General features: G+C 46.3%; 1 protein-coding gene across 1 annotated transcript; it reads right to left on the reverse strand.

The window, feature by feature from the left end:
* Positions 1-2,171: 2,171 nt before the first annotated feature.
* Positions 2,172-19,396, reverse strand: LOC121878758 (ras-interacting protein RIP3-like). The gene is made up of 4 exons (XM_042385143.1): positions 19,206-19,396; positions 4,800-5,012; positions 4,554-4,578; positions 2,172-2,786 (listed from the first exon to the last, which is right to left on the reverse strand). The coding sequence occupies exons 1-4, from the start codon at positions 19,394-19,396 to the stop codon at positions 2,172-2,174; spliced, it is 1,044 nt and encodes a 347-aa protein (XP_042241077.1).
* Positions 19,397-24,764: the final 5,368 nt, after the last annotated feature.

Genomic DNA, 24,764 nt, shown 5'->3' on the forward strand with positions numbered 1-24,764 from the left:
TTGATACGGACGTGTGTCGTTGGTGGAGGGGAGGGGGGGGAGGTGACGCCCGTCTTAGTTACCGGCGTCGTCACAACTTCTCCTTGTTGTCTAGGTGACGCACGTAAGAATATCAATATCATCAGCCATACATTGCAGCTGACACATTAGCTATTGACACACACACACACACACACGTTAAAGTCTTAGTCTTATTGTGACATAAACAAAGGTATACAGTATATGTTGAAGTAATAGTTTAATGTTATACTGAGATGACTGTAAGAGTGGACGACTGGGTGCGTGATTTGGTGGGGCTGTGTGTGTGTGTGTGTGTGTGTGTGTGTGTGTGTGTGTGTGTGTGTGTGTGTGTGTGTGTGTGTGTGTGTGTGTGTGTGTGTGTGAGTGTGTGTGTGTGTGTGTGTGTGTGTGAGAGAGTGTAAGTATGCGAGGTTGAGGAATGTGGGCGGAGAGGTGGGCGGTGGCAGCGGTTAAATATGTGCGTGGGTGGAACGTGGCAGAATGTGGTGTGAGACAGAGCCAGGGGTCGAGGGACCTTCGACAGGGAGTTGTTAAGTGCTGTCTGTACTCAGAATCAGGGGATATGTGAGGGGGAAGAACGAGGAGGAGGAGGGAGGGAAGTTGAACGAGGAGAAGGAAGAGGAAGGAAGATGGAGATGAAGGTATAGGAAGAGAAGGAAAAGGTAGAGGAGAAGAAGGAAGGGGTGGAGGAGGAGACGAGAGAAAGGAGCAATGAAGAAGAGTAGAAGGAGGAGGAGGAGGAGGAGGCGGGAGTAAAGAAACGAAGAAGAGGAAGAATAAGAACAAACAAAAGATATAGAGAGATAGAGAGAGAGGCGGAGAAGAATATGGGAGAGAGAGGGAGAGAGGGTGATGAATGGGGGGGATAAGAGAAAGGGCAATAAAGCAGGGAAGAGGAAGAGAGAATCAGAGCCAAAGGGTGAGGACGGGTAAATGAGAGAGAAAGAAAATATAGTCAGGGAAATAACGAGATATAATAAAGATGGGGAATAATGCATGGGGGAGGTGGAGGAAAAAACGAAGGACAACGAGGCATGGGAAAGGGAAAATAAGCGATAGGGGGAAAAAAGGAAGGAAAAGAGGGAAAAAACACTAAAGAAAGGGAAAAAAAAGAGGGTTGATGGGAGTTATCGATAAGGTGAACCGTATTTAGTGGATGAACATAATTGAAGGTTCCCAGGCGGTGTGTGTGTGTGTGTGTGTGTGTGTGTTTGTCCTTCTTCTTGAACACACATACATACACAGCTGTTTAAGGCTTTGATATTTTGTTTTGTTTGTTTGTTTGTTTGTTGTTTAAGCTATCCCCACAACCACCTCCACCACCACCACCACCACCACCAACAACAACAACAACAACAACAACAACAACAACAACAACAACAACAATCATAACAACACTACTCCATCACCACCAACAAAAACAACAATAACAACCATCACCAACACCACCACCACCACAGTTAGCACCATTTCCACTATCACTACAACCACCATCACCACAACCATCACCATTTCTACCAGCACCATCACCACAACTACCACCACTTCCGCCAGCCCTCATCCCATACGTTATTACCGCATCATCAGTATCACACACCATCAGCTTTCACCCCTCGTAGCCCTACCACCACTACCACCATCGTCACACCTACCACCACTACCACCATCGTCACACCTACCACCACTACCACCATCGTCACACCTACCACCACTACCACCATCGTCACACCTACCAACACTACCACCATCGTCACACCTACAGCCACTACCACCATCGTCACCCCTATAACTACTACTACAGCTACTGCTACTACTACTACTACTACTACTACTACTACTACTACTACTATCCTGAACGATAACACCACACCCTAACACTATTCTACACCACCACCATCTACACCATCACACCCTCCTACACCACACCCTTACCTGTACTACCTGGATAACATAATGACCTCTTTTATCTATCATTATGACCACCACCTCTGCCACTTGACCTAACACACACACACACACACACACACACACACACACACACACACACACACACCCCTACGGGTATCTTTAACACAACAACAACACACCCCTACAGGACTCCCAGTGTGTGTGTGTGTGTGTGTGTGTGTGTGTGTGTGTGTGTGTGTGTGTCAAAACCTGGCCCTTAGCTGACCATAGAGGCAGTTTGTATCAGTTATAATCCTCTCACAGTACTGCGACAGCTTCTTCCTGCTGCCTCCTGTACTCCTGCTCTTCTGCTGCCTCCTGTACTGTTGGTCTTCCTGCTGCCTCTTGTACTCCTGCTCTTCCTGCTGCCTCCTGTACTCCTGCTCTTCCTGCTGCCTCCTGTACTGTTGGTCTTCCTGCTGCCTCCTGCTGTTGGTCTTCCTGCTGCCTCCTGTACTGTTGGTCTTCCTGCTGCCTCTTAGCTCCTGCTCTTCCTGCTGCCTCCTGTAATCCTGCTCTTCCTGCTGCCTCCTGTACTCCTGCTCTTCCTGCTGCCTCCTGTACTGTTGGTCTTCCTGCTGCCTCCTGTACTGTTGGTCTTCCTGCTGCCTCCTGTACTGTTGGTCTTCCTGCTGCCTCTTGTACTCTTGCTCTTCCTGCTGCCTCCTGTAATCCCTCTTCCTGCTGCCTCCTGTACTGTTGGTCTTCCTGCTGCCTCCTGTACTCCTGCTCTTCCTGCTGCCTCCTGTACTATTGGTCTTCCTGCTGCCTCCTGTACTATTGGTCTTCCTGCTGCCTCCTGTACTCCTGCTCTTCTGCTACCCCCCAGCCCACTCACCTGCCTCCTGTACTCCTGCTCTTCCTGCTGCCTCCTGTACTGTGGTCTTCCTGCTGCCTCCTGTACTCCTGCTCTTCTGCTACCCCCTGTACTCCTGCCTCCTGCTTGCTCCTGCTCTTCCTGCTGCCTCCTGTACTCCCCTGCTCTTCCTGCTGCCTGTGCTCCTGCTCTTCTGCTACCCCCTGTACTCCTGCTGCCTCCTGTACTCCTGCTCTTCCTGCTGCCTCCTGTACTATTGGTCTTCCCTGCTGCCTCCTGTACTCCCTGCTCTTCTGCTACCCCTGTACTCCTGCCTCCTGCCTCCTGCTCCTCCTACCTCCCTGCCTCCTGATCTTCCTGCTGCCTCCTGTACTGTTGGTCTTCCTGCTGCCTCCTGTACTCCTGCTCTTCCTGCTGCCTCCTGTACTCCTGCTCCTCCTGCTGCCTCCTGTACTCCTGCTCCTCCTGCTGCCTCCTGTACTCCTGCTCTTCCTGCTGCCTCCTGTACTCCTGCTCTTCCTGCTGTATTTCCTCCTTATTAAGAGGAAATACAATACTGCTGTGTAGTTGACCAGTAGTCGGTCGAGGGAAGAATAATAATAAACATAAGATTCAGCTGAAGTGATAAGAAAAATATAAACAAGTAGATTAGAATTAGGTGGGTATAGGTGATAAAGAATGGGAACAGCATAATGGTGATGGAGATGAGACATAGAAATAAAAGAGAGAAAGGAAGAAACGCGAGGAGAAAGAATGATGCGATGTTACTGTATTAGTGAAGTACTGTAGTTAACATGGCAGCGGTGAGGCCATAATGCAACAGCAGCGGTCCAACAGTAGTACAGTCCCACGGGATAGTACATGACTTAGGGAAGGCCAGGTACTGCAGGGACAGATGACCTGAGGGAGTGTTGGTGGCCCAGGGGAAGGTTGTGCACTATCTCCTGTCAGTCCACAAGGGGCGGGTCTCTCAATAACCCGGACGAAGCCTTATGTGTGTGTGTGTGTGTGTGTGTGTGTGTGTGTGTAATAGTTTATCATGGGCTCTATTTATATATATATATATATATATATATATATATATATATATATATATATATATATATACAGTTATAATGGAGCCAAATGTATGGAAAGTTTGTTGAAGTAAATGAATATAATCTAATATCACATCTTTGTGTATAACTTGACACTCCAAGTCTGGGAATCAAAGAGGCGAGTGTGGAGGCCTGACCCTAACTTGAAGAATAAACAGGGAGGAGGAGGAGGAGGAGGAGGAGGTAGGAGAGGACGTTCCTCACGCATGACCTGAGGAAGTAGCTGCCAGCGGCCTCCTGCCTCTCACGTAAAACACCTATTAGGAGAGTGACTGGTGGAGACACAACCACCCGACCACACACACACACACATTACCTTGCCTCGTTCTGGAGGTGTGGGGCAGGTGTGGTGGTGTTGGTGGTATTTGCAACAGATCAGTTTGTTCCTCTTGGGCAGTGCTAAAGTGATTCATTGTAGAATAAGTATGGAAGTTCTTTAAATACACCACCTCAGATATCTCAGTCGCCCTTCATAATGCCGTTTACCTGAAAATTAGTCCCCAGCTTAATTCACCTGAAGATTAGACCCTCAGCTTATTTCACTTAAAGATTAAAGGACTTACTGGGGTGACTCCCCAGTAAGTCCTGGGGTACTCCTGACTGGCAGCTGAAGACGTCACTTGCAGGTGTTGAGCTGCTGAGGGTCACACCTACAGTAGTGGTCGACTTACTAACACCAAGTTATGTTGTTGTCTCCTGTAAGAAATAATGAATTGGTTAACAGCTCTCGTGTCTGTGGTGATCTAACGGGACAAAAACGTGTGTGTCACGAGGAAGACAGGCAGTTGTTGGTGGGGGGGGGGGCAGCAGCTTGTTTAACGACACCTGCCTTACCTGGGCTCGTTACCTGGCCGCATGAGTCATATTAATTTACGGTAGTATCAGCTTCCCGATGCTGCACCGATACATCGTCTCACATTTCCTCTGTGGCTGTTGATGACTGATGACGACCCACCGCAACTCTCACCTCCTGCCTCTGAAGTAATGAGTCGCTCGTTGCCTTCAAGGTGAAGCAAGTACCTGTAGGTGCCCAGGTGGTGGAGGTAACCTGGTAGGTGCGCCTCGTCACCTCGCCTCCCTCACGTGGGGCCTCAGGCGCGTGCTCACCTGATACGGTCACGTGCCGACTCCTGCCGAGGTAATATCACCCTTACCACTTGATGCCACACGGCCGGTTTTACAGATGGTTGACCCGGCACGCCAGGTGGTCTGGGAGGAGCCACTGTGAGCCTTGTTGGAGCCTGATGTGAGGGTGAGTATTAGCACGTGCTGACGGTGATGTGGCAACTGAGGAGATGAGCCTTGATAACTCTTACATTACCACCATATAAGAAGTAGAATAGTAAGGGCTGGTTTACGGCTCTGGTGATGAGTGAGTCAGTGTGTAGCAGCCCTTCTGTTCACCAACCACAAGGCCGCAAACCTCAGCGACGAGGCCACAGTTCCCAGGGTTATTAGTTGGTCCATGACGAGTTTGAAGAAAGGCGACCAAGATCTTTATTTTGCGGGGTTCACCTTGCTGGCATAATGAAGATAAATGCGACAGACAATTGAAGATGGTTGTGATGTTGTGACTTTGTGGTGGAGGAGCCTTGTTTACTGCTGGCGATTAGTGGCAGCCACACCATGACTACTCTCACACCCTCCCTCACCACCACCAGTGTTGGTGATCCTCCCTCACCACCACCACCAGTGTTGGTGTACCTCCCTCACCACCACTAGTGTTGGTGATCCTCCTTCACCACCACCACCAGTGTTGGTGTACCTCCCTCACCACCACTAGTGTTGGTGATCCTCCCTCACCACCACCAGTGTTGGTGATCCTCCCTCACCACCACCAACACCACATTGTTGGTGACCCTCCCTCACCACCACCATTAGTGTTGGTGATCCTCCCTCTTCACAACCAGTGTTGGTGATCCTCCCTCACCACCACCACCACCATTGTTGGTGACCCTCCCTCACCACCACCAGTGTTGGTGATCCTCCCTCATCACCACCAGTGTTGGTGATCCTGTCTCACCATCACCACCAGTGTAGGTGATCCCCGCCACCACCACCAGTGTTGGTGATCCTCCCTCACCACCAGTGTTGGTGATCCTCCCTCACCACCTCCACCACAGTGTTGGTGATCCTCCCTCACCACCACCAGTATTGGTGATCCTCCTCACCACCTCCACCACAGTGTTGGATCCTCCTCACCACCACCAGTATTGGTGATCCTCCTCATCACCACCAGTGTCGATGATCCTGCCATCCACCAGTGCTGGTGATCCTCCCACCACCAGTGTTGGTGATCCTCCCTCACCACCTCCACCACAGTGTTGGTGATCCTCCTCACCACCACCAGTATTGGTGATCCTCCCTCACCACCTCCACCACAGTGTCGATGATCCCCGCCACCACCACCAATGTTGGTGATCCTCCGTCACCACCACCAGTGATGGGATCCTCCTTCACCACCACCAGTGCTGGTGATCCTCCGTCACCACCACCAGTGTTGGTGATCCTCCATCACCACCACCAGTGTTGGTGATCCTCCGTCACCACCACCAGTGTTGGTGATCATCCGTCACCACCACCTGTGTTGGTGATCCTCCTTCACCACCACCAGATCCTCCGTCACCACCACCAGTGTTGGTGATCCTCCGTCACCACCACCACGTGTTGGGTGATCCTCCTCACCATCAGTGTTGGTGATCCTCCCTCACCATCAATGTTGGGTGATCCTCCTCACCATCAGTGTCCTCCTCACCATGGTGTTGGTGATCCTCCCTCACCATCAGTGTTGGTGATCCTTCCTCACCACCAGTGTTGGTGATCCTTCCTCACCACCACCAGTGTTGGTGATCCTCCTCATCATCAGTGTTGGTGATCCTCCCTCACCATCAGATCCTCCCTTACCACCAGTGTTGGTGATCCTCCCTCACCACCAGTGTTGGTGATCCTCCCTCACCACCAGTGTTGGTGATCCTCCCTTACCACCAGTGTTGGTGATCCTCCCTTACCACCAGTGTTGGTGATCCTCCCTTACCACCAGTGTTGGTGATCCTCCCTTACCACCAGTGTTGGTGATCCTCCCTTACCACCAGTGTTGGTGATCCTCCCTCACCACCAGTGTTGGTGATCCTCCCTCACCACCAGTGTTGGTGATCCCCTCCTGCTGGACCCGGTCAGCCACAGGCCGGCTAAATGGTTCACTGTTCGTCGCCCAAATGAAAGTTTTGTCTTAGGTGAGTGACGTTGTGGTTTTATTGTGTGGTAGACAAATGACTGACGTTTGAATTTAAATATGAAAAGAAAATCATTTTTTTTTTATTATTGCACATTTGTTTTTCGTTTTGTCCTCTGTTAACGACGCGACGCCCGGGTCTTGCATAGTGACACGTCCTGTCGCTTTATTCTTAACGTCCAACTTTATTAACACATGTTCCTCTATTATTAGTATTTTCTCAACTAATGTCTAACTACACATGTTGATTATAAACCATGGACCATCATGTATGTTTATGTTGATTATAAACCACGGACCCTCATGACGCCTGTATGTTTATGTTGATTATAAACCACGGACCCTCATGACGCCTGTATGTTTATGTTGATTATAAACCACGGACCTTCATGGCTTCTTTATGTTGATTATAAACCACGGACTATCATGACTCCAGTATGTTTATGTTGATTATAAACCACGGACCTTCAGGGCTTCTCTATGTTTATGTTCATTTACCAATTGATGTTGACCAGAGAGCACAAGACAGCCTCCCAGGTGGTCGTGTCAGAGCTTCACACTTTATGTACCCCGGCCACCCTGATTAAGTCATTAAGATCCACCTGACGTACTGAGTGTTAAGTGTTGGTGGGTGTTGGCTTGATACTTCGAAGACCAGTCTGCACCATCACACACACACACACACACACACACACACACACACACACACACACATAAGTGGAGATGGTAAAGATATAATTTACCCTCAACACACACGGGGGCCAAAATTGCCACTGAAAACATTTGTCATCCCTCCTTCCCCGTTTCCCCTTCCAACCCCACTTCCCCCACCTCATCCCCCTCACTTGTCTCCCCTCCCCTTCCCTCTCCCCCTCCCCTTCCCTCTCCCCCTCCCCGGAGCTGATGAGATCACTAAAAACAAACATTTTACTTGTACCTGAGGTATATAAACTGTACCTCTTGTGAGCAGCCGTCACTGATACCACGACTTAAAGTGGCGTGAGACCTAGAGAGGGGTGAGTGTGGCGCTCTCTGCTGGAGGTCTGTGGAGGCACTGTAGGGCGGCACTGTAGCGAGAGAGAGAGAGACTGCAACACGGTACTCTGGCAAGAAAGCTATAACGGTAAGCTAAACCAGAGAGGAAGACCAGACCATTAACATAAGAGAAGAGGTCCATGACAACAATGGACTATGAGAGGAAGACAGTACCCTCAGTGGTGGAGCATAGCCAGAGTAGCGTACTGGACACCTTCAGTAGCCATCAAACGCCCTAACACCTTCAGTAGCCATCAAACGCCCTAACACCTTCAGTAGCCATCAAACGCCCTAACACCTTCAGTAGCCATCAAACACCCTAACACCTTCAGTAACCATCAAACACCCTAACACCTTCAGTAGCCATCAAACACCCTAACACCTTCAGTAGCCATCAAACACCAACACCTTCAGTAGCCATCAAACACCCTAACACCTTCAGTAGCCATCAAACACCCTAACACCTTCAGTAGCCATCAAACACCCTAACACTCAGTAGCCATCAAACACCCTAACACCTTCAGGTATCAAACACCTAACACCTTCAGTAGCCATCAAACACCCTTCAGTAGCCATCAAACTTTCAGAGCCATCAAACACCCTAACACCTTCAGTAGCCATTCAGTAGCCATCAACACAGTAGCCATCAAACACCCTAACACCTTCAGTAGCCATCAAACACCCTAACACCTTCAGTAGCCATCAAACACCCTAACACCTTCAGTAGCCATCAAACACCCTAACACCTTCAGTAGCCATCAAACAACACCTCAAACACCCTAACAACCTTCAGTAGCCATCAAACACCCTAACACCTTCAGTAGCCATCAAGCACCCTAACACCTTCAGTAGCCATCAAACACTCTAACACCTTCAGTAGCCATCAAACACCCTAACACCTTCAGTAGCCATCAAACACTCTAACACCTTCAGTAGCCATCAAACACCCTAACACCTTCAGTAGCCATCAAACACCCTAACACCTTCAGTAGCCATCAAACACCCTAACACCTTCAGTAGCCATCAAACACCCTAACACCTTCAGTAGCCATCAAACACCCTAACACCTTCAGTAGCCATGAAACATCTTAACACCAAAGATCTTACGAAAATATTTTACAAGTTAAACTAAAAAAAATGAAGCATGTAAGACTTGATGGAGTCGTATTCAGTGTGTTAAGATGCTCGTCAACAAGCCTTTAGTATTTAACACAAACACAAGATTACGAGGAAGAAAATCTATATTGAGAATGTAAACACGAGACCAAGGAACACTACACCCCCCTTCCCCCTCCTCCTCCTCACCTCTCCCCCTTCCTCCTCCCCCTCCCTCTCCCTTTCCTACCCCCATTCCCTCCCCTGCTCTTCCCTCCCCTCCTCTTCCCCCCCACCTCCCCTTCCCCAGCTAAACATAATCTTGGATGCTGTAACTGTACACCTTGTCACTAACTCCGGTTCCTACCATGGTGTCTTAATAGTCAACCTGGTTATCATGGTGATTATAACTACCATGATAATATTCCCATCATATATGTATAAAGTTTAGCCACAAATATATAAAAAAATTAGTTCAGTCATATATGTTACACGTGGTTAGTGGTTCAGGTGTATAGTGTGTAGTAGTGAACATGTGAGGACGCGGCTGTGGTTAATGATTCAGGTGTCACTACCCTTTACCTGTGATAACCTGACACACTTGTATTTGTTGTCTACGTTAAATCACTTCATAATAAATAACTTTACCTGTATTGTCCAGGTAACTTAATTATTCAGGTGAGTATTACTTTACCTGAATTAAACAACTTAATTAACTATACAGGTGAATATACTGAAAGTTAAGAATTTGCACTTAAGAAAAAAAAAGTTGCTTAGAAAATAGGAGAAGAGGAAGAGACTGACTTAAAGTGTACTTGTAAACCTCACAGCTTACATCGTCTGGACTGTTTTAAGTAGAGGGTAAATACAAGTGTGTTTCAACCTGCCTGTGTTTTCTAGAATTACGTAAGATTTGTGTTTTTTTTTTTTGCTGTTTGTTGTTGTTGTTGTTGTGTTTAGGTGAGTTTAAATGATTGGCTGAAACTGTAATAAGATTAATTTATTTACTAGATTTTTTTTTTTTTTTTTGGGGGGGGGGTGTTTATCTCTCTCTCTCTCTCTCTCTAGTCATTCCATAGACTCCTTCCCCCACATTTCACCTTCCCCACACTCCACCACCCCACACACTCCACAACCCCCACACACTCCTCCATACCCCGTCACTGTGGTGGAGCAGCTCCCGGAAGTGAGTGGAGTGGAGTGTCAGGGGTGGAGGCGAGGCGAGGTGGTCGTGGTCACGTGCCCGCATCTTAACCCAACATCATCACATCGACCATTAATTAAACGCTGAGTCGACACTGCCGCCGTTAGTTAGTGCAGGTGATGACCACAAAACCCTGCCTGGCGCTGACTTACACCCCCCTGCCACCCCCACCTCCCCCAGCCATAACCCCCCTCACCCTCCCCCCGCCTGGTTTTTCGGTCATACACCCATGGTTCACTGACTGATGACAGGGTCTTGTCATAATAACTTGTATCGGTTTGTTCATTCAACAGTTTTATAAAGGATTAACAAGCGAGGTATCCTGCCTTAGATGGGTCATTACCTTGCACAGGTCACTGACGCCCTGGTAGGTGGAAGTGTGACCAATTGTATCCTCGGGGTTTGTTGTTGCTTACAGAAGTCCTCTACTCTGACTCACCCCTCCCCCCTCCCTGCTGTGTGTGTACCAGCTCTTACTTCTGCTCTGTGTGTAGAACTATTCTCCTTGTTCACTGCCTGAGATGCAACTAGACTTTAAAACGTGTGTGTGTGTGTGTGTGTGTGCGAATGGGTACCTACTTTTACAGTTGAGGAAGTGGAGGAGGTCGAGTGTATTACCGACTACACTGTGTACCGATGACTTACTGCTCAGTTTGCTTCGCCTTACTTTCAGAGAGCAAATGTCTCGTTCTTAATTCTGTGTACATAATATAATTTTTTTCCATCAACCAAATCTTAATTAGATACCTTGATGTTGTCATTGTATGTTACTACGTCATAAAATATTGTCTGCAGCCTCCTCTCTCTTCTTCAGCTGCTGCAGATGTCACATGAGTTATCAAGGAGAGAGAGAGAGAGAGAGAGAGAGAGAGAGAGAGAGAGAGAGAGAGAGCTAGCTGTTTAAAGTGAAGACATATCTCACTTACCTTCTCTCTCTCTCTCTTTCACACACTGAACACAACACCTTGACAGTATTCAGGTGTTGTCATCTTGAACCTAACCTAACCTAACCTAACCCAGGTAGTTCAGTGTCTCAGTAGCAGGCAGGTGAGCTGGACGTACTGTACACTATCACACTCCGTCACCTCACTCCACCACCCACTAACTCCATCACTCACACCCCACACCCCACCACCCTCACACGCTATCACCCCCACACTCCACCACCCCCACACTCCACCACCTCCACACTCCACCACCTCCCACACCACCACCCCCACACCCCACCACCCCCACACCCCCACTGCACTACCGTTGTTATCAGTACTTTTTAAAAATACGAGACAGGAATAAAAACTTGTTGGTTTAGTTAATTTATAAGAGAATTATTGTCTTAACTTGTGTATGAAGTATTAAGAAATATAGATGAAACAAATTGATAAATACTGACTGAAGATATGCGACTGATGGTGATATTATTATTTTATTAACTGTACACACACACACACACACACACACACACACACACACCACCCTCGCCATCGCCTCCTCCTGCCACCTGCAGCCCCCCCACCCAACTCGCGCAGTCCGCCACTACAACAAAATTCAGCCCATAAGAGCCCGCACCGATAGATATAAGAACAGCACCATCCCATCTATTGTTAAAATAATAACAACTCCTGATTTATGTACTGTACAGCCCTGTAAATGTATTCAATGCATATTATATCATTATGTCTAAATCAAATGTCTGTATATTTTCAGCCACGGCTGCACTCTATTAATAAACCGTTTATTATTATTATTATTATTATTATTATTATTATTATTATTATTATTATTATTATTATTATTATTACACACACACACTACCATCCTCAACCACCATCCTACAACCTCTTTCCCCCTTCACAACCTCCCCCACCTTCACAACCTCCCCTCACCCCACCTCACAACCTCCCTCACCCCAGTACCTCACAACCTCCCTCACCCCACTTCACAACCTCCCCTCCACCTCCCACCTCCTCACCAACCTCCCCTCACCCCATTACCTCACAACCTCCCCTCACCCCATTACCTCACAACCTCCCCTCACCCCATTACCTCACAACCTCCCCTCACAACCTCCCCTCACCCCATTCCTTCATATATAGTCCTAGTTCGAGGTATAACTCGTGTCATTAACCCTTTATTCTCGAGTGTCAGTCACCAGTGCTCGAGTGTGAAGTGTGAAGAGGGTGTGTGGGCCGTCAGCGGTGCGGTGAAGACGTGAGGGTGACGCGCCCCTCCCTCCCTCTTTCCCTCCAGTCCTATTTTCCTGCATCCCCCTTTCCCTGTAGTCTTCCCTACGCCCACCCCTCTTACCCTACATTCTTTCCTCCTTCTTTCCCTCAGCCCTTTCTTCTCTCCCTGCATTTTTCTCTCCCCATATCCCCTAGTCCCTCCCTGCCCTGTTTCTCTCCCTGTAAAGTCTAGATACACATTTACTTTATCTCTCAGGGGGTCTTTGGATGCGAACCAATGACCCTCAGGAATGGAAGCGAGTATTGTTTCCGCTAAACCTCCGCACACTGTTATTATTCTTAGTTATTGTTGAATTTGTATCTGTAAAATTGTGGTTTAAATAATCGGTTTTAATTCAGTTCACTTCAGATATAATCAGTGACTGGATGACCAAGGTGTCGAGTTAACTGTTAGTGGTGTTCCTGATGTGGTCGCTGAAGGTGTAGCAACAGGTGTGGTCGATGTGTTACCTGTGCTCACCTGACACGTCCTCTCACACCTCGTCTGCAGATCACAGCTTCACAGATCTCCTCACACACACACACACTTTCTCACCCTCACACATCTCCACACACACACACACACACACACACACACACACACACTGTCAGCCTCACACATCTCATATCACAAGTCATCCAAATATCACAGGTAAATTTCATCTCTTACCCGTAACTTACCGAACGTGTCTGCTGATGTTACACTTAACCTAACCTAACCTAACCTAACCTAACCTAACCTAACCTAACCTTACCTTACCTTACCTCACCTAACCTAACCTAACCTCACCTCACCTTACCTTACCTTACCTTACCTTACCTTACCTTACCTTACCTTACCTTACCTTACTCCCACCAGGTAGCATCGGGGTATTTAAACATCAGGTGAAATATACAACAATAACACGAGCGATTCCAGTATATTATGGCGACTGTGTTAACACGTTGTATACAAGTACCTTTATAACTGAACACACTAAATGCTCTCATAACTGATGGTTTTAAGAAGGAATGTATGTGGTTAGGTTTGGTTTGGTTTGATTTGGTTAGGTTAGGTTAGGTTTGGTTAGGTTAGGTTTGGTTAGGTTAGGTTAGGTTTGGTTAGGTTAGGTTTGTTTTGTTTAGGTTTGGTTTGGTTAGCTTACATTAGGTTAGATTAGGGTACCTTTGATTACCGTACATTAGATTAGATTTGGTTTGATTAGCGTCAGGTTAGTGTTAGACCAGGTTAGGTTAGCGTTAAGGTAAGGTGAGGTTAGACCAGGTTAGGTTAGCGTAAGAGTGGTCAATAAACAGATGAAATAAATAGGATGGGGGCTAATCATCAGGGTGACCTATTTCCAACACACACACTGGGGGTATTGTTCAGGTGTTGTCTTACCCATCACGTTATCCGGTGTGTTACTGCAGGTGAAAGTCATAACATTAAAACAAGACAAAGATCATATTGAAATGTGAAGTAGTGTGTGTGTGTGTGTGTGTGTATCCTGTGTAGAGTGTGTGTGTGTGTGTGTGTGTGTGTGTGTGTGTGTGTGTGTGTGTGTGTGTATCCTGGTGTAGAGTGTGTGTGTGTGTGTGTGTGTGTGTATCCTGGTGTAGTAATTCGTGCAGTAGTAGTAAATAATAATAATAATAATAATGATAAAAATAATAATAATAATAATAATAATAATGATAAAAATAATAATAATAATAATAATAATAATAATAATAATAATAATAATAATAACAATAATAATAATAATAATAATAATAATAATAATAATAATAATAAAAATAATAACAATAATAAAAATAATAATAATAATAATAATAATAATAATAATAATAATAATAATAATAAAGGCACTATTATTAACAAAAATGAATTAGACATTGATAATAACACCCATTACTAACACAGTTACTCCCTGCTGGGGGGCTGCATAACAGACGGTCAATAACCTCCCTAACAACGACAACAACAAAAATACTCCTTCTCCTCCTAATATCAATAATTATAATACAATTTAATAATGATAATATCAATTGTAATATCAACTTGACAGACAGACAGAGCAGTGACTGGGGATGGAGACAGGTGGCTAGTGAATGCATACCATAAACAAAAGAAGAATTATATCAGAAGACGATAGGGTATAAAGAGAGAGAGAGAGAGAGAGAGAGAGAGAGAGAGAGAGAGAGAGAGAGAGAGAGAACTTTTACTAACACTTGAAACGAAAAGAAATGGGATGTTGATGGTCTAGTGATATTTAAACTCACAAAAAATAACATCGTGTAGCGGTATGGTGAGTTAAATGTTTAGATAACATTTATTCGGTTAAATTAACATAAAAGTTGACCATTAATTTAACATATATGTATACCTGTATTGATAATGCAGGTATATAGTGGAGAATAGAGCGTACAGGTATACAGTAAGGTTCGTACTGTAGAAGAGTTACAGAAGAGTGGTAACAATGTGCTGCAGAATTCGTCCTGTAGAAGAGGGAAGTGCTGTTGAATTCCTTCTTTAGAAGAGGGAAGTTCTGTAGAATTCCTCCTGTAGCAGAGGAAAGTGCTGTAGAATTCGTCCTGTAGCAGAGGGAAGTGCTGTAGAATTCCTCCTGTAGCAGAGGAAAGTGCTGTAGAAGAGAGAAGTGCTGTAGAATTCGTCCTGTAGAAGAGAGAAGTGCTGTAGAATTCGTCCTGTAGAAGAGGAAAGTGCTATAGAATTCCTCCTGTAGCAGAGGAAAGTGCTGTAGAATTCCTCCTTTAGAAGAGGGAAGTGCTGTAGAATTCGTCATGTAGCAGAGGAAAGTGCTGTAGAATTCGTCCTGTAGCAGAGGGAAGTGCTGTAGAATTCCTCCTGTAGCAGAGGAAATTGCTGTAGAATTCGTCCTGTAGAAGAGAGAAGTGCTGTAGAATTCGTCGTGTAGAAGAGGGAAGTGCTGTAGAATTCCTCCTGTAGCAGAGAGAAGTGCTGTAGAATTCCTCCTTTAGAAGAGGGAAGTGCTGTAGAATTCGTCCTGTAGCAGAGGGAAGTGCTGTAGAATTCCTCCTGTAGCAGAGGAAAGTGCTGTAGAATTCCTCCTGTAGCAGAGGAAAGTGCTGTTGAATTCGTCCTGTAGAAGAGAGAAGTGCTGTAGAATCTGTCATGCAGAAGAGGGAAGTGCTGCAGAATTCCTCCCAGCAGAGGGAAGTGCTGTAGAATTCCTCCTTGGAAGAGGAAAGTGCTGCAGAATTCTTTTGTTTAGAAGAGGGAAGGCTGTAGAATTCCTCCTGCAGGAGAGGAAAGTGCTGTAGAATCTGTCCTGTAGCAGAGGGAAGGGTTGTAGAATTCCTCTGTAGCAGAGAGGAAAGTGCTGTAGAATTCGTCCCAGAAGAGAAGTGCTGTAGAATTCGTCCTGTAGCAGAGGAAAAGGTAGAATCTGTCCTGTAGAAGAGAGAAGTGTTAGAATTCCTCCTCCTGTAGCAGAGGTGGAAGTGTTGTAGAATCTCCTGCAGCAGAGGAGTGCTGCAGACCCGTCCTGTAGCAGAGGGAAGTGCTGTAGAATCTATGTAGAAGAGAGAAGTGCTGCAGAATTCCTCCTGTAAACAGAGAGAAGTGCTGCAGAACTATGTAGAAGAGAGAAGTGCTGTAGGAATTCGTAGGTGCACTTGAGAGTTTTATTCATAAATTTCTAAAAAACTAGAAAAAATAGAATCACCAAATAATCGACTGTTCATTTTGCACTTGTACACACACACACACACACACACACACACACACACACACACACACACACACACACATGCGCACACACACACACACACACACACACACACACACACACACACACACACACACACACACACACACACACACACACACACACACACACACACACACCCACACTCACACACATACACACACACACACCTGGATTAGCTGTTGACTGCAAGGATTGGGCTGAGGGTGATGGTGGGGAGCTTATGAAGCACTGGAGGTGCTAGTATGTCATCACCGGCCCCCTCCCTCCCTCTCCTCTCCCCCTCCCCCACCCCCCCTCCTCTCCCCCCACCTCTCGGTATTAAACGACAAAAACATTAAAACAAAAACCTAAAGAGTCGCTTGAATGTTTTCATTGTTTTAAGAATTTTAGGATCACCTGAAGATTAGACACCCCAGCCTATTACACCTGTTGATTAAATACTAACTTCATCTTAATGGGTTAGATTAGTGTGGGTTAGATTAGGTTAACTTAGATTAGTGTGGGCTAGATTAGGTTAATTTAGGTTAGATTCAAATTTTCTAAATGATGAGTTTATGTTTCTTTATTTTTTTTATTAAAATTGGTTAAAATTACACCCGAGTGAAAGATGCAAATACATACAACAACAACAACAACAACAACAACAACAACAACAACAACAATAATAATAATAATAATAATAATAATAATAATAATAATAATAATAATAATAATAAGGGCTACAGTATCTCCAGGTTGGTTCATTCCCTTCCCTTCCCTTCCCTTCCCTTCCCTTCCCTTCCCTTCCCTTCCTCTCTATTTATCATCATCTCATTTTTTCCTAACCACCACTTCATGTCCTCATCATCCATTTATATCACCTCCTTTATCCATTCTGTCATCCATCCATTCCTCCAACACCCCCTTCCACCCATTCCTTACACCTCCCATTACTTATAAACTCATCCTATCTCTCCTCTCCTCTCCTATTACCGTTCCATCATTCCACCCTCACATTACCCATTGGTTCTAGGTCACCCCCTCCCATCTCCCCCTTCCTCCTCCCCTCATCCCACTGCCTCCCCACCTCACCACATCTTATAAATTCCAATTTACCACTCACCACTCAACCCCCTCTCATTCACCCGTCATCCCTCCCACTCATCCCTCGCCTACCGCCTAACCTACATCCATTCATTACCGTCATCCACTTGGCCCGACATCCTCTGGCAGCCGTCAATTACCCCCCTCACCCACTTCTCCTCCACTCATTGCTTCTCTGTCCACTTCCTCACAACCTACCCATCAGCCCCTCCCCCGCCACCCATTAATGCTCAGTCCTTGCCACCCATTAATTCACTTTGCCAACCATTGATACTCCTTCCTGCCACCCATTAATAGTTCTCCTTGCCAACCATCAATGCTTCGTCTCTGCCACCCATTAATGCTCCTCCCCACCACTCATTAATGCTCTTCCCCACCACCCATTAATGCTCCTCCCCGCCACCCATTAATATTCTTCCCCGCCACCCATTAATGCTCCTCCCCACCACCCATTAATGCTCCTCTCACCACCCATTAATGCTCCTCCCCACCACCCATTAATGCCTCCTCCCCACACCCCACCACCTTCTCCCCAACATAACACCCCCTTCTCACACTCACAATCCCTCCCCTTTCCTCAGTGACCTCCTCCCCCCACCCTCCCTCCACTCTCCCCCACCCGGTCCCTCCACGTCTACTCGTCACTCCCGTCACTCTTCAGACACTAACAGAGTGAGGCGGCCACTCAGAGGGGATAACTGTGGAAATATATAAATAAGCACCCAAATAAACCACTCAGTGAGGATATTATGTATTAAGCCTGAAGCAACTCTATCTAATTGTTTTTAAAATCTATTTCGTGTCTGTCTCTGTGTATGTGTGTGATTGTATATATGTACATGTGTGTGTGTGTATTTGTGTTTATGTCTGTGATTATATGCTCATAAAAGGTAATTTAGCCACATAAACCACATTATAAATTATATACAAAATACCTTGTTGTACGAAAATTAGACCCGGTGTAAAAACGTGTATGACGAGTATTGGCCCACACGTTATCAGCGGTCACCACCACCCCCCAAAACACACGCTCAATAAATAAGGTTTCCTCTGGGGCATGACGGTGACCTCTGGAACTACTAAACTACCCGACTCGGAGACTGCTAAACTACGCGAGACTATGGAAATGGAAGATAGTGATGTGGGATTGAGTTTTGAGGGGAATTATCGTGAGGGGTAATGAGTAGAGGGCGTGGTAGAGGGCTCTTGTTTCTGGAATTTGTAGGCGTTGTGTAGTTTGTCCTCATGATGCCATATACTGTATAAGTGGATGGTAGATCGTCTTGTTTTCGTCTGCTGCTGGTGAGGGAGGCTGCATGCCGCCCTCAGGAGGAGGAGGAGGTTGGGAGATGTTTTTCTTGCACGTTTTAAGAGGCTAAAAGAAGAATAGGATGATGTGACCGACGGTGCGGTTTACACAATATATTTTCACACGAATTCGCTTGATTCGTAATCTCACATCCTCTCCCATCCCCACTCAGCCGGAGTCGTAAGTGATGTTTATATCGCTTTGATTACACCCATGCGTGGGAGCGAGGCTGGCATGCATGTATGTAGATGCGAGGGGTGATTATATCCCTGACGCCCACCACGGAGAACTAAGGGTCTTGATAGACAAAGAAGGACGCCGGTGATTTTGATAATGCGGACAGGTGGTCCAACACGCAATGCTTCTTGTGTTTCATGCCGAGAAATTACACGTTGTGGCCGGTCTGTACGTGAGGTGAGTGGTCTGGGTGATGCTTCGTGGCCCGCTGCATGGTGCTACTGCTGCCCCTGCTGCAGGGTGCTGCTGCTGCATGGTGCTCCCGCTGCATGGTGCTACTGCTACTGCTGCCGCTCCCGCTGCATGTTGTTGCTGCTGCTGCTGCTGCTGCTGCTGTTGCTGCTGCTTCCTGGCCTGGTACATGGTGCTACTGTTCTACTGCTTCCTGGCTACTGATACTGTCAGTGTTCGTGATGATGTTTGTTGCTGAAGTTATTAAAGTTGATGGTTACGCTCCTTGCTGTGATGATCTTACTGTTGTCTTTGTTGTTGCTGTGTTGTTACTGCTACTTGTGTTGGGGTTGTTACTGTTGTCTTTGGTAACGTTGCTCCTGTGCAATAAAAACACCGTCTACTACTACTACTACTACTACTACTACTACTACTACTACTACTACTACTACTACTACTACTACTGCTACTGCTACAGTCACCCTCACCCACACGGTAAAATAAGACCGCTACACCTTCCTCCCTCTAGAATGTTGAACAATTTGGATTTTTTCACGATACTGAAGCTGTTGCAGGTACAACCATACTGTGTGTGTGTGTGTGTGTGTGTGTGTGTGTGTGTGTGTGTGTTAAGAATAATAAAAATAAATGATAAGGAAATTCACCTTCTGAGAACTTTGGTAAATAATCCATTGTATTAGAGACGACAATGCACCAACCACTTGTGAAAGGAATTGTGAAAGAAGTTAAGATTGTAAAAGTCAATCATCACACAAGATCTTACATAACACCTGAGCAGTACTGAAGACCCTGGCAACATGAAGGTGTGTGTGTGTGTGTGTGTGTGTTATGATGTACACATAGACTTGAGATGGTACACATGAATACATTACCTGACCCGAAACCCCCATCCAAACCTCCAACCTTACACCCCGCCACCCCCTCTTCCGCCCCACCTCAATTCCCACCCCACTCCCCACTCCCCACCCCACCATCCCATCCCACCCCACTCCCCACCCCACCCCACCCCACCCCACCCCCACCCCACCCCACCCCACCCCACCACATCACCAATGCCTCGTCTTAATTGAAATTTTTAAGATCTTTTTAAGGGTCAGAGATCTTCTAGGAGACCAATTTTGATGAGGAATAATTATTTCAAGGTCTCGAGGCTAAGTTATTTCCTCCTTCGTCATGTGGCTTGAGTCTTGTATCTCCTGAGGCCACGGTTTATTGACACGCATTAGATAATTACCTGTATTTATTATTATTTTAATTACCTGTTGATTTAGTAAAACTATTTCTCATTTATTGTATTTTTGTGGTTGTTTATTTTATTTTGTTTATTTTTTAATGTTTGTGCGTGTGTGTTGGTTTTATTTCTCTCTCTCTCATTTACCTCCCCTGCCCTCTTACTCCCCCTCCTCTTCCTACTACGCAGTAATACTTTGCTCACCCCTCCTCACCTCACCTTCCTACCCCACCTCACACCTAACCCCTACCTAACGCTCACCTTTGACTTCACCAAACTCCACCCAACTAACCCATTCTATCCCTCCCTCTTAACCCATCCCCTCTCCCCTACTCCTCATCTCATCTAACCTACCCAGCTCACCTCACACACCTCCCTCCCCCACCCTCATTTCTCTCCCACCTATCCCTTCCCTCTCTCCCTACCCCACCCCTACCTAACCTTCCCTACCTCACCCCCCCCCTACCAAGACGTGTGCCACAGGTAATTGGTATAACTACTGTGGTAAGCCCGTCACCAACACCTGACTGACTATCAAGTAACGGCGTATAGTCTGCTGCCAACCACCAAAATAGACCTATGCTATTTGTGTTGTGTTTGACGCCATTACTTCCCTTTAATCGAGTTCATATGGAGGTGTGTGTGTGTGTGTGTGTGTGTGTGTGTGTGTGTGTGTGTGTGTGTGTGTGTGTTGTACGTTAAATAATAATAATATTAATAGTTATAACAATAATAATAATTAGCGATTTATTGAAAGAGCATGGCAGCCGGACGGCTGAAAATATACAGTTACATAATTGGGGAATGGGTCACTTGATTGACAAATAATATACACGTAACATAAGTGATACAAATATGGTATATAATAGCTAGGTGGGGAGAAGGTCATACTACAGGGCATTTCAACATAGTGACAGTGCAAAAAGGTAAGATTGGCTGGCAGTAAATGCACTGTTTGATTACGAGTTGTTGATAATTTTTACAATGGTTGGGATTGGGCTGTTCTTGTAGCGATCAGTACGTGCTCGTATGGGCTGGATGCGGTTGTGGTGTCGAACAGCAATTCGCGGACGAGGGATCTCGGGTGGAAATAGGAGCCGGTGTCGAGGATGGTGCAGAAGCTTCTCACCAAATTTGCAGATGAGGTCGTGGTGATGATCAGAGAGAGCCGAGAGGGTCAGTGTGTTGAGCGCTTCTTGATATGTGGAGTAGGAAGGGGAGAGAATAATCTTGCATGCCCTCTTTTGCACTTTTTCTAGGTGTTTCCGTTGTGTGGCATTTAAGTAGGAAGACCAGGTAGGGGAGGCATAGGCGAGCTTGGGGAGTATGATTGTTGAGTAAACACTGAGGAGCTCGGGCACCGAGGAGCTTAGTGGAGTCCACAACCTGGAGTGTGTTGGGGCCTGAAGTAATGGAGGGAGGTGGGACAAGGTCAGAGGAAAGGTTGATGTGCGGAACCATGGTCTTGGTATGGTTGATGGTGACGTGGTTATTGGTGGCCCGAGTTTGGAGACTGTTTGTGTGTCTTTACCTGTAATGTGTGTATGAATTTCTGTGTGTTTTTTGTAGGTGTGTGTGTTGTATGTGTTTTTACGTGTGTATGTATGTATAGTTGTGTGTGGGTTCTGTGTACCTTTGTCATGTTATGAGAGTAAACTATGCCCTAATGAAACATCAAATAATTACCATATATGAATAATCACCTTTAAGTTATAACAAAAAAGTTATCCCAATTTGGCAAAAATGTAACGTCACTTGTCTCACTACCCGACTGTCTCATCACCCAGCTGTCTCACTATCCGGTTGTCTCATCATCCGGCTGTCTCACTATCCGGTTGTCTCATCACCCTGCTGTCTCACTATCCGGTTGTCTCATCACCCGGCTGTCTCACTACCCGACTGTCTCATCACCCAGCTGTCTCTTTAATTATCCGGCTGTCTCATCACCTGGCTGTCTCATCACCTTGACTGTCTCATCACCAGTTGTCTCAATTTTTATCCGGTTGTCTCACCCGGCTGTCTCAATTACCCGACCGTCTCATCACCTGGCTGGTATCTTCACTCATCCCCGGCTGGTCTCATCACCTATTGTCTCCACTACCTGACTGTCTCATATCACCCGGCTGTCTCACTACCTGACTGTCTCAATCACCCAGCTGTTGTCTCAATATCCGGTTGTCCCAGCATCACCCGGCTGTCTCATCACCCGATTATTGTCCTCTATCACCCAGTTGTCTCACCATCCGGCTGTTCCCATCACCTGGCTGTCTCACTCACCGACTCGTCTCATCACCAGCTGTCTCACTATCCGGTTGTCTCATCGATTCCGGCTGTCTCACTCACCTGATCATCAGGTCTCATCACCGGTTGTTCACCATCCGGTTGTCTCATCACCCTGGTTGTCCTACCATCCGGCTGTCTCATCACCCGGCTGTCTCATCACCTGACCGTCTCATCGCACCAGCCGTCTCACTCATCCGGTTGTCCCATCACCCGGTTGTCTCATCATCCGGTTGTTCATCACCCTGCCGTCTCACTATCCGGCTGTCTCCCCATCACCCGGCTGTCTTCACTACCCGACTGCCTTCATCACCCGGCTGTCTCACTCACCTGATTATTGTCCTTCATCACCCGGCTGTCTCAATATTCGGTCATCTCATCACCCGGCTGTCTCACTACCTGATTGTCTCATCACCTAGTTTAAGTCTCACTATCCGGTTGTCTCATCACCCGGCTGTCTCACTACCCGACTGTCTCATCACCCAGCTGTCTCACTATCCGGTTGTCTCATCACCCGGCTGTCTCACTACCCGACTGTCTCATCACCCGGCTGTCTCGCTACCCGGCTGTCTCACTATCCGGCTGTCTCACTACCCGACTGTCTCACTATCCGTCTCTCACTACCCGGCTGTCTCATCACCCGGCTGTCTCACTATCCGGATTCCTCACCACCAGGGTTCCTCACCACCCGGCTTCCACCTCATTCGTTCCCGCCGCTGAGCACAGCCGTCGTCAGCTTGACCCGGCTGTACGTGTCTCATACGGCAGAGGAACCATAAATTACTCAACTACTAATTTAATGACCGGAATTGAAACCAGGGAGTGTGTAGGTAAAGTGTGTGTGTGTGTGTGTGTGTGTGTGTGTGTGTACTGTATATATGTGTATGTATGTATATATGTGTACGTATATATGTATGTATGTATATATGTGTACGTATATATGTATGTATATATGTATGTATGTGTGTGGGGGGGGAGGCTTACGACACAGGTTTATAACACGGCGACAGGTGACCCAGCCAGCCATAACTACACCTGCCCCACACTAAACCATTAACACATTCTCCTTGTACAGGTAATTAATTGTTTTCTGCTCCTAAGAAGGGTGGCTCCCGTTTTCTCTATGTCACCGTAGGAAAAAAATACACAAAAACCCCCCACAGGTATTATTGGGTCAGGTGTGACAGAGTTTTCACCAGGTAATTGAGTTATAAAAGGTGGTGTTTTGTCACAGCTCTGAACACCTGACTTAGTTGGTATTGGTAACGGGAGAATAAAGTGGGGGGGAGGGGGGGTATTAAGAATGGTATTTTTGTATAAGGGCTTCGGTACAGGTGTGTGTGTGTGTGTGTGTGTGTGTGTGTGTGTGTGTGTGTGTGTGTGTAAGTCAGTGATTGTTTATGGAAACTGTCACTTTTATTGAGGATGTTGATATTGCAGTGTGTGAGTGTGTACAAGGCTGGATTAGGTTAGGTTAGGTTAGGTTAATGTTAGGTTAGTGTAAGTCAGGTTAAGGCACGAACAAAATAAGAGTTAAAAGAAAAAATACCAAATCATTTAGTTACAATATTTTCTCAAAATTTCATCATCTTCCTAACTTAAAAGAACGCTTGAGATATAGCCTCTCAAACACGCAAGAAGAAGTAAAACAAAGAAACGGAACAAACAAACTAAATTACCCCTCCCTTTTCCTTTCCTCCTCCTCCTTCCTCCTTCCTTCCCTCTCCTTCCTCCTTCCTCCTCCCTTCCCTCCTCCCTTCCTTTTCCCTTCCCTCTTCTTCTTTCGGATCTCGCATCATCGGGACACACACCGGGCGACACCTGGAGACGGGATAGATGGAGGGCAGGTAATTGAGAGACGAAAGAAAATGCCGAGAGAATAAGTGGTAGTAAAGAGAGGAAACAAAACACCTGATAAATGAATGTTTGACAAAGATAAGATAAAATATATACAAGGAAATTATTACTGTAATTGAATATACTGGAACACCTGAAGATTATTAACCTACCATCAGTTTAGTTTACCTG

This window comes from Homarus americanus, unplaced genomic scaffold, assembly GCF_018991925.1.
Source record: "Homarus americanus isolate GMGI-L3 unplaced genomic scaffold, GMGI_Hamer_2.0 scaffold14841, whole genome shotgun sequence".
Classification (NCBI taxonomy): Eukaryota; Metazoa; Arthropoda; class Malacostraca; order Decapoda; family Nephropidae; genus Homarus; species Homarus americanus.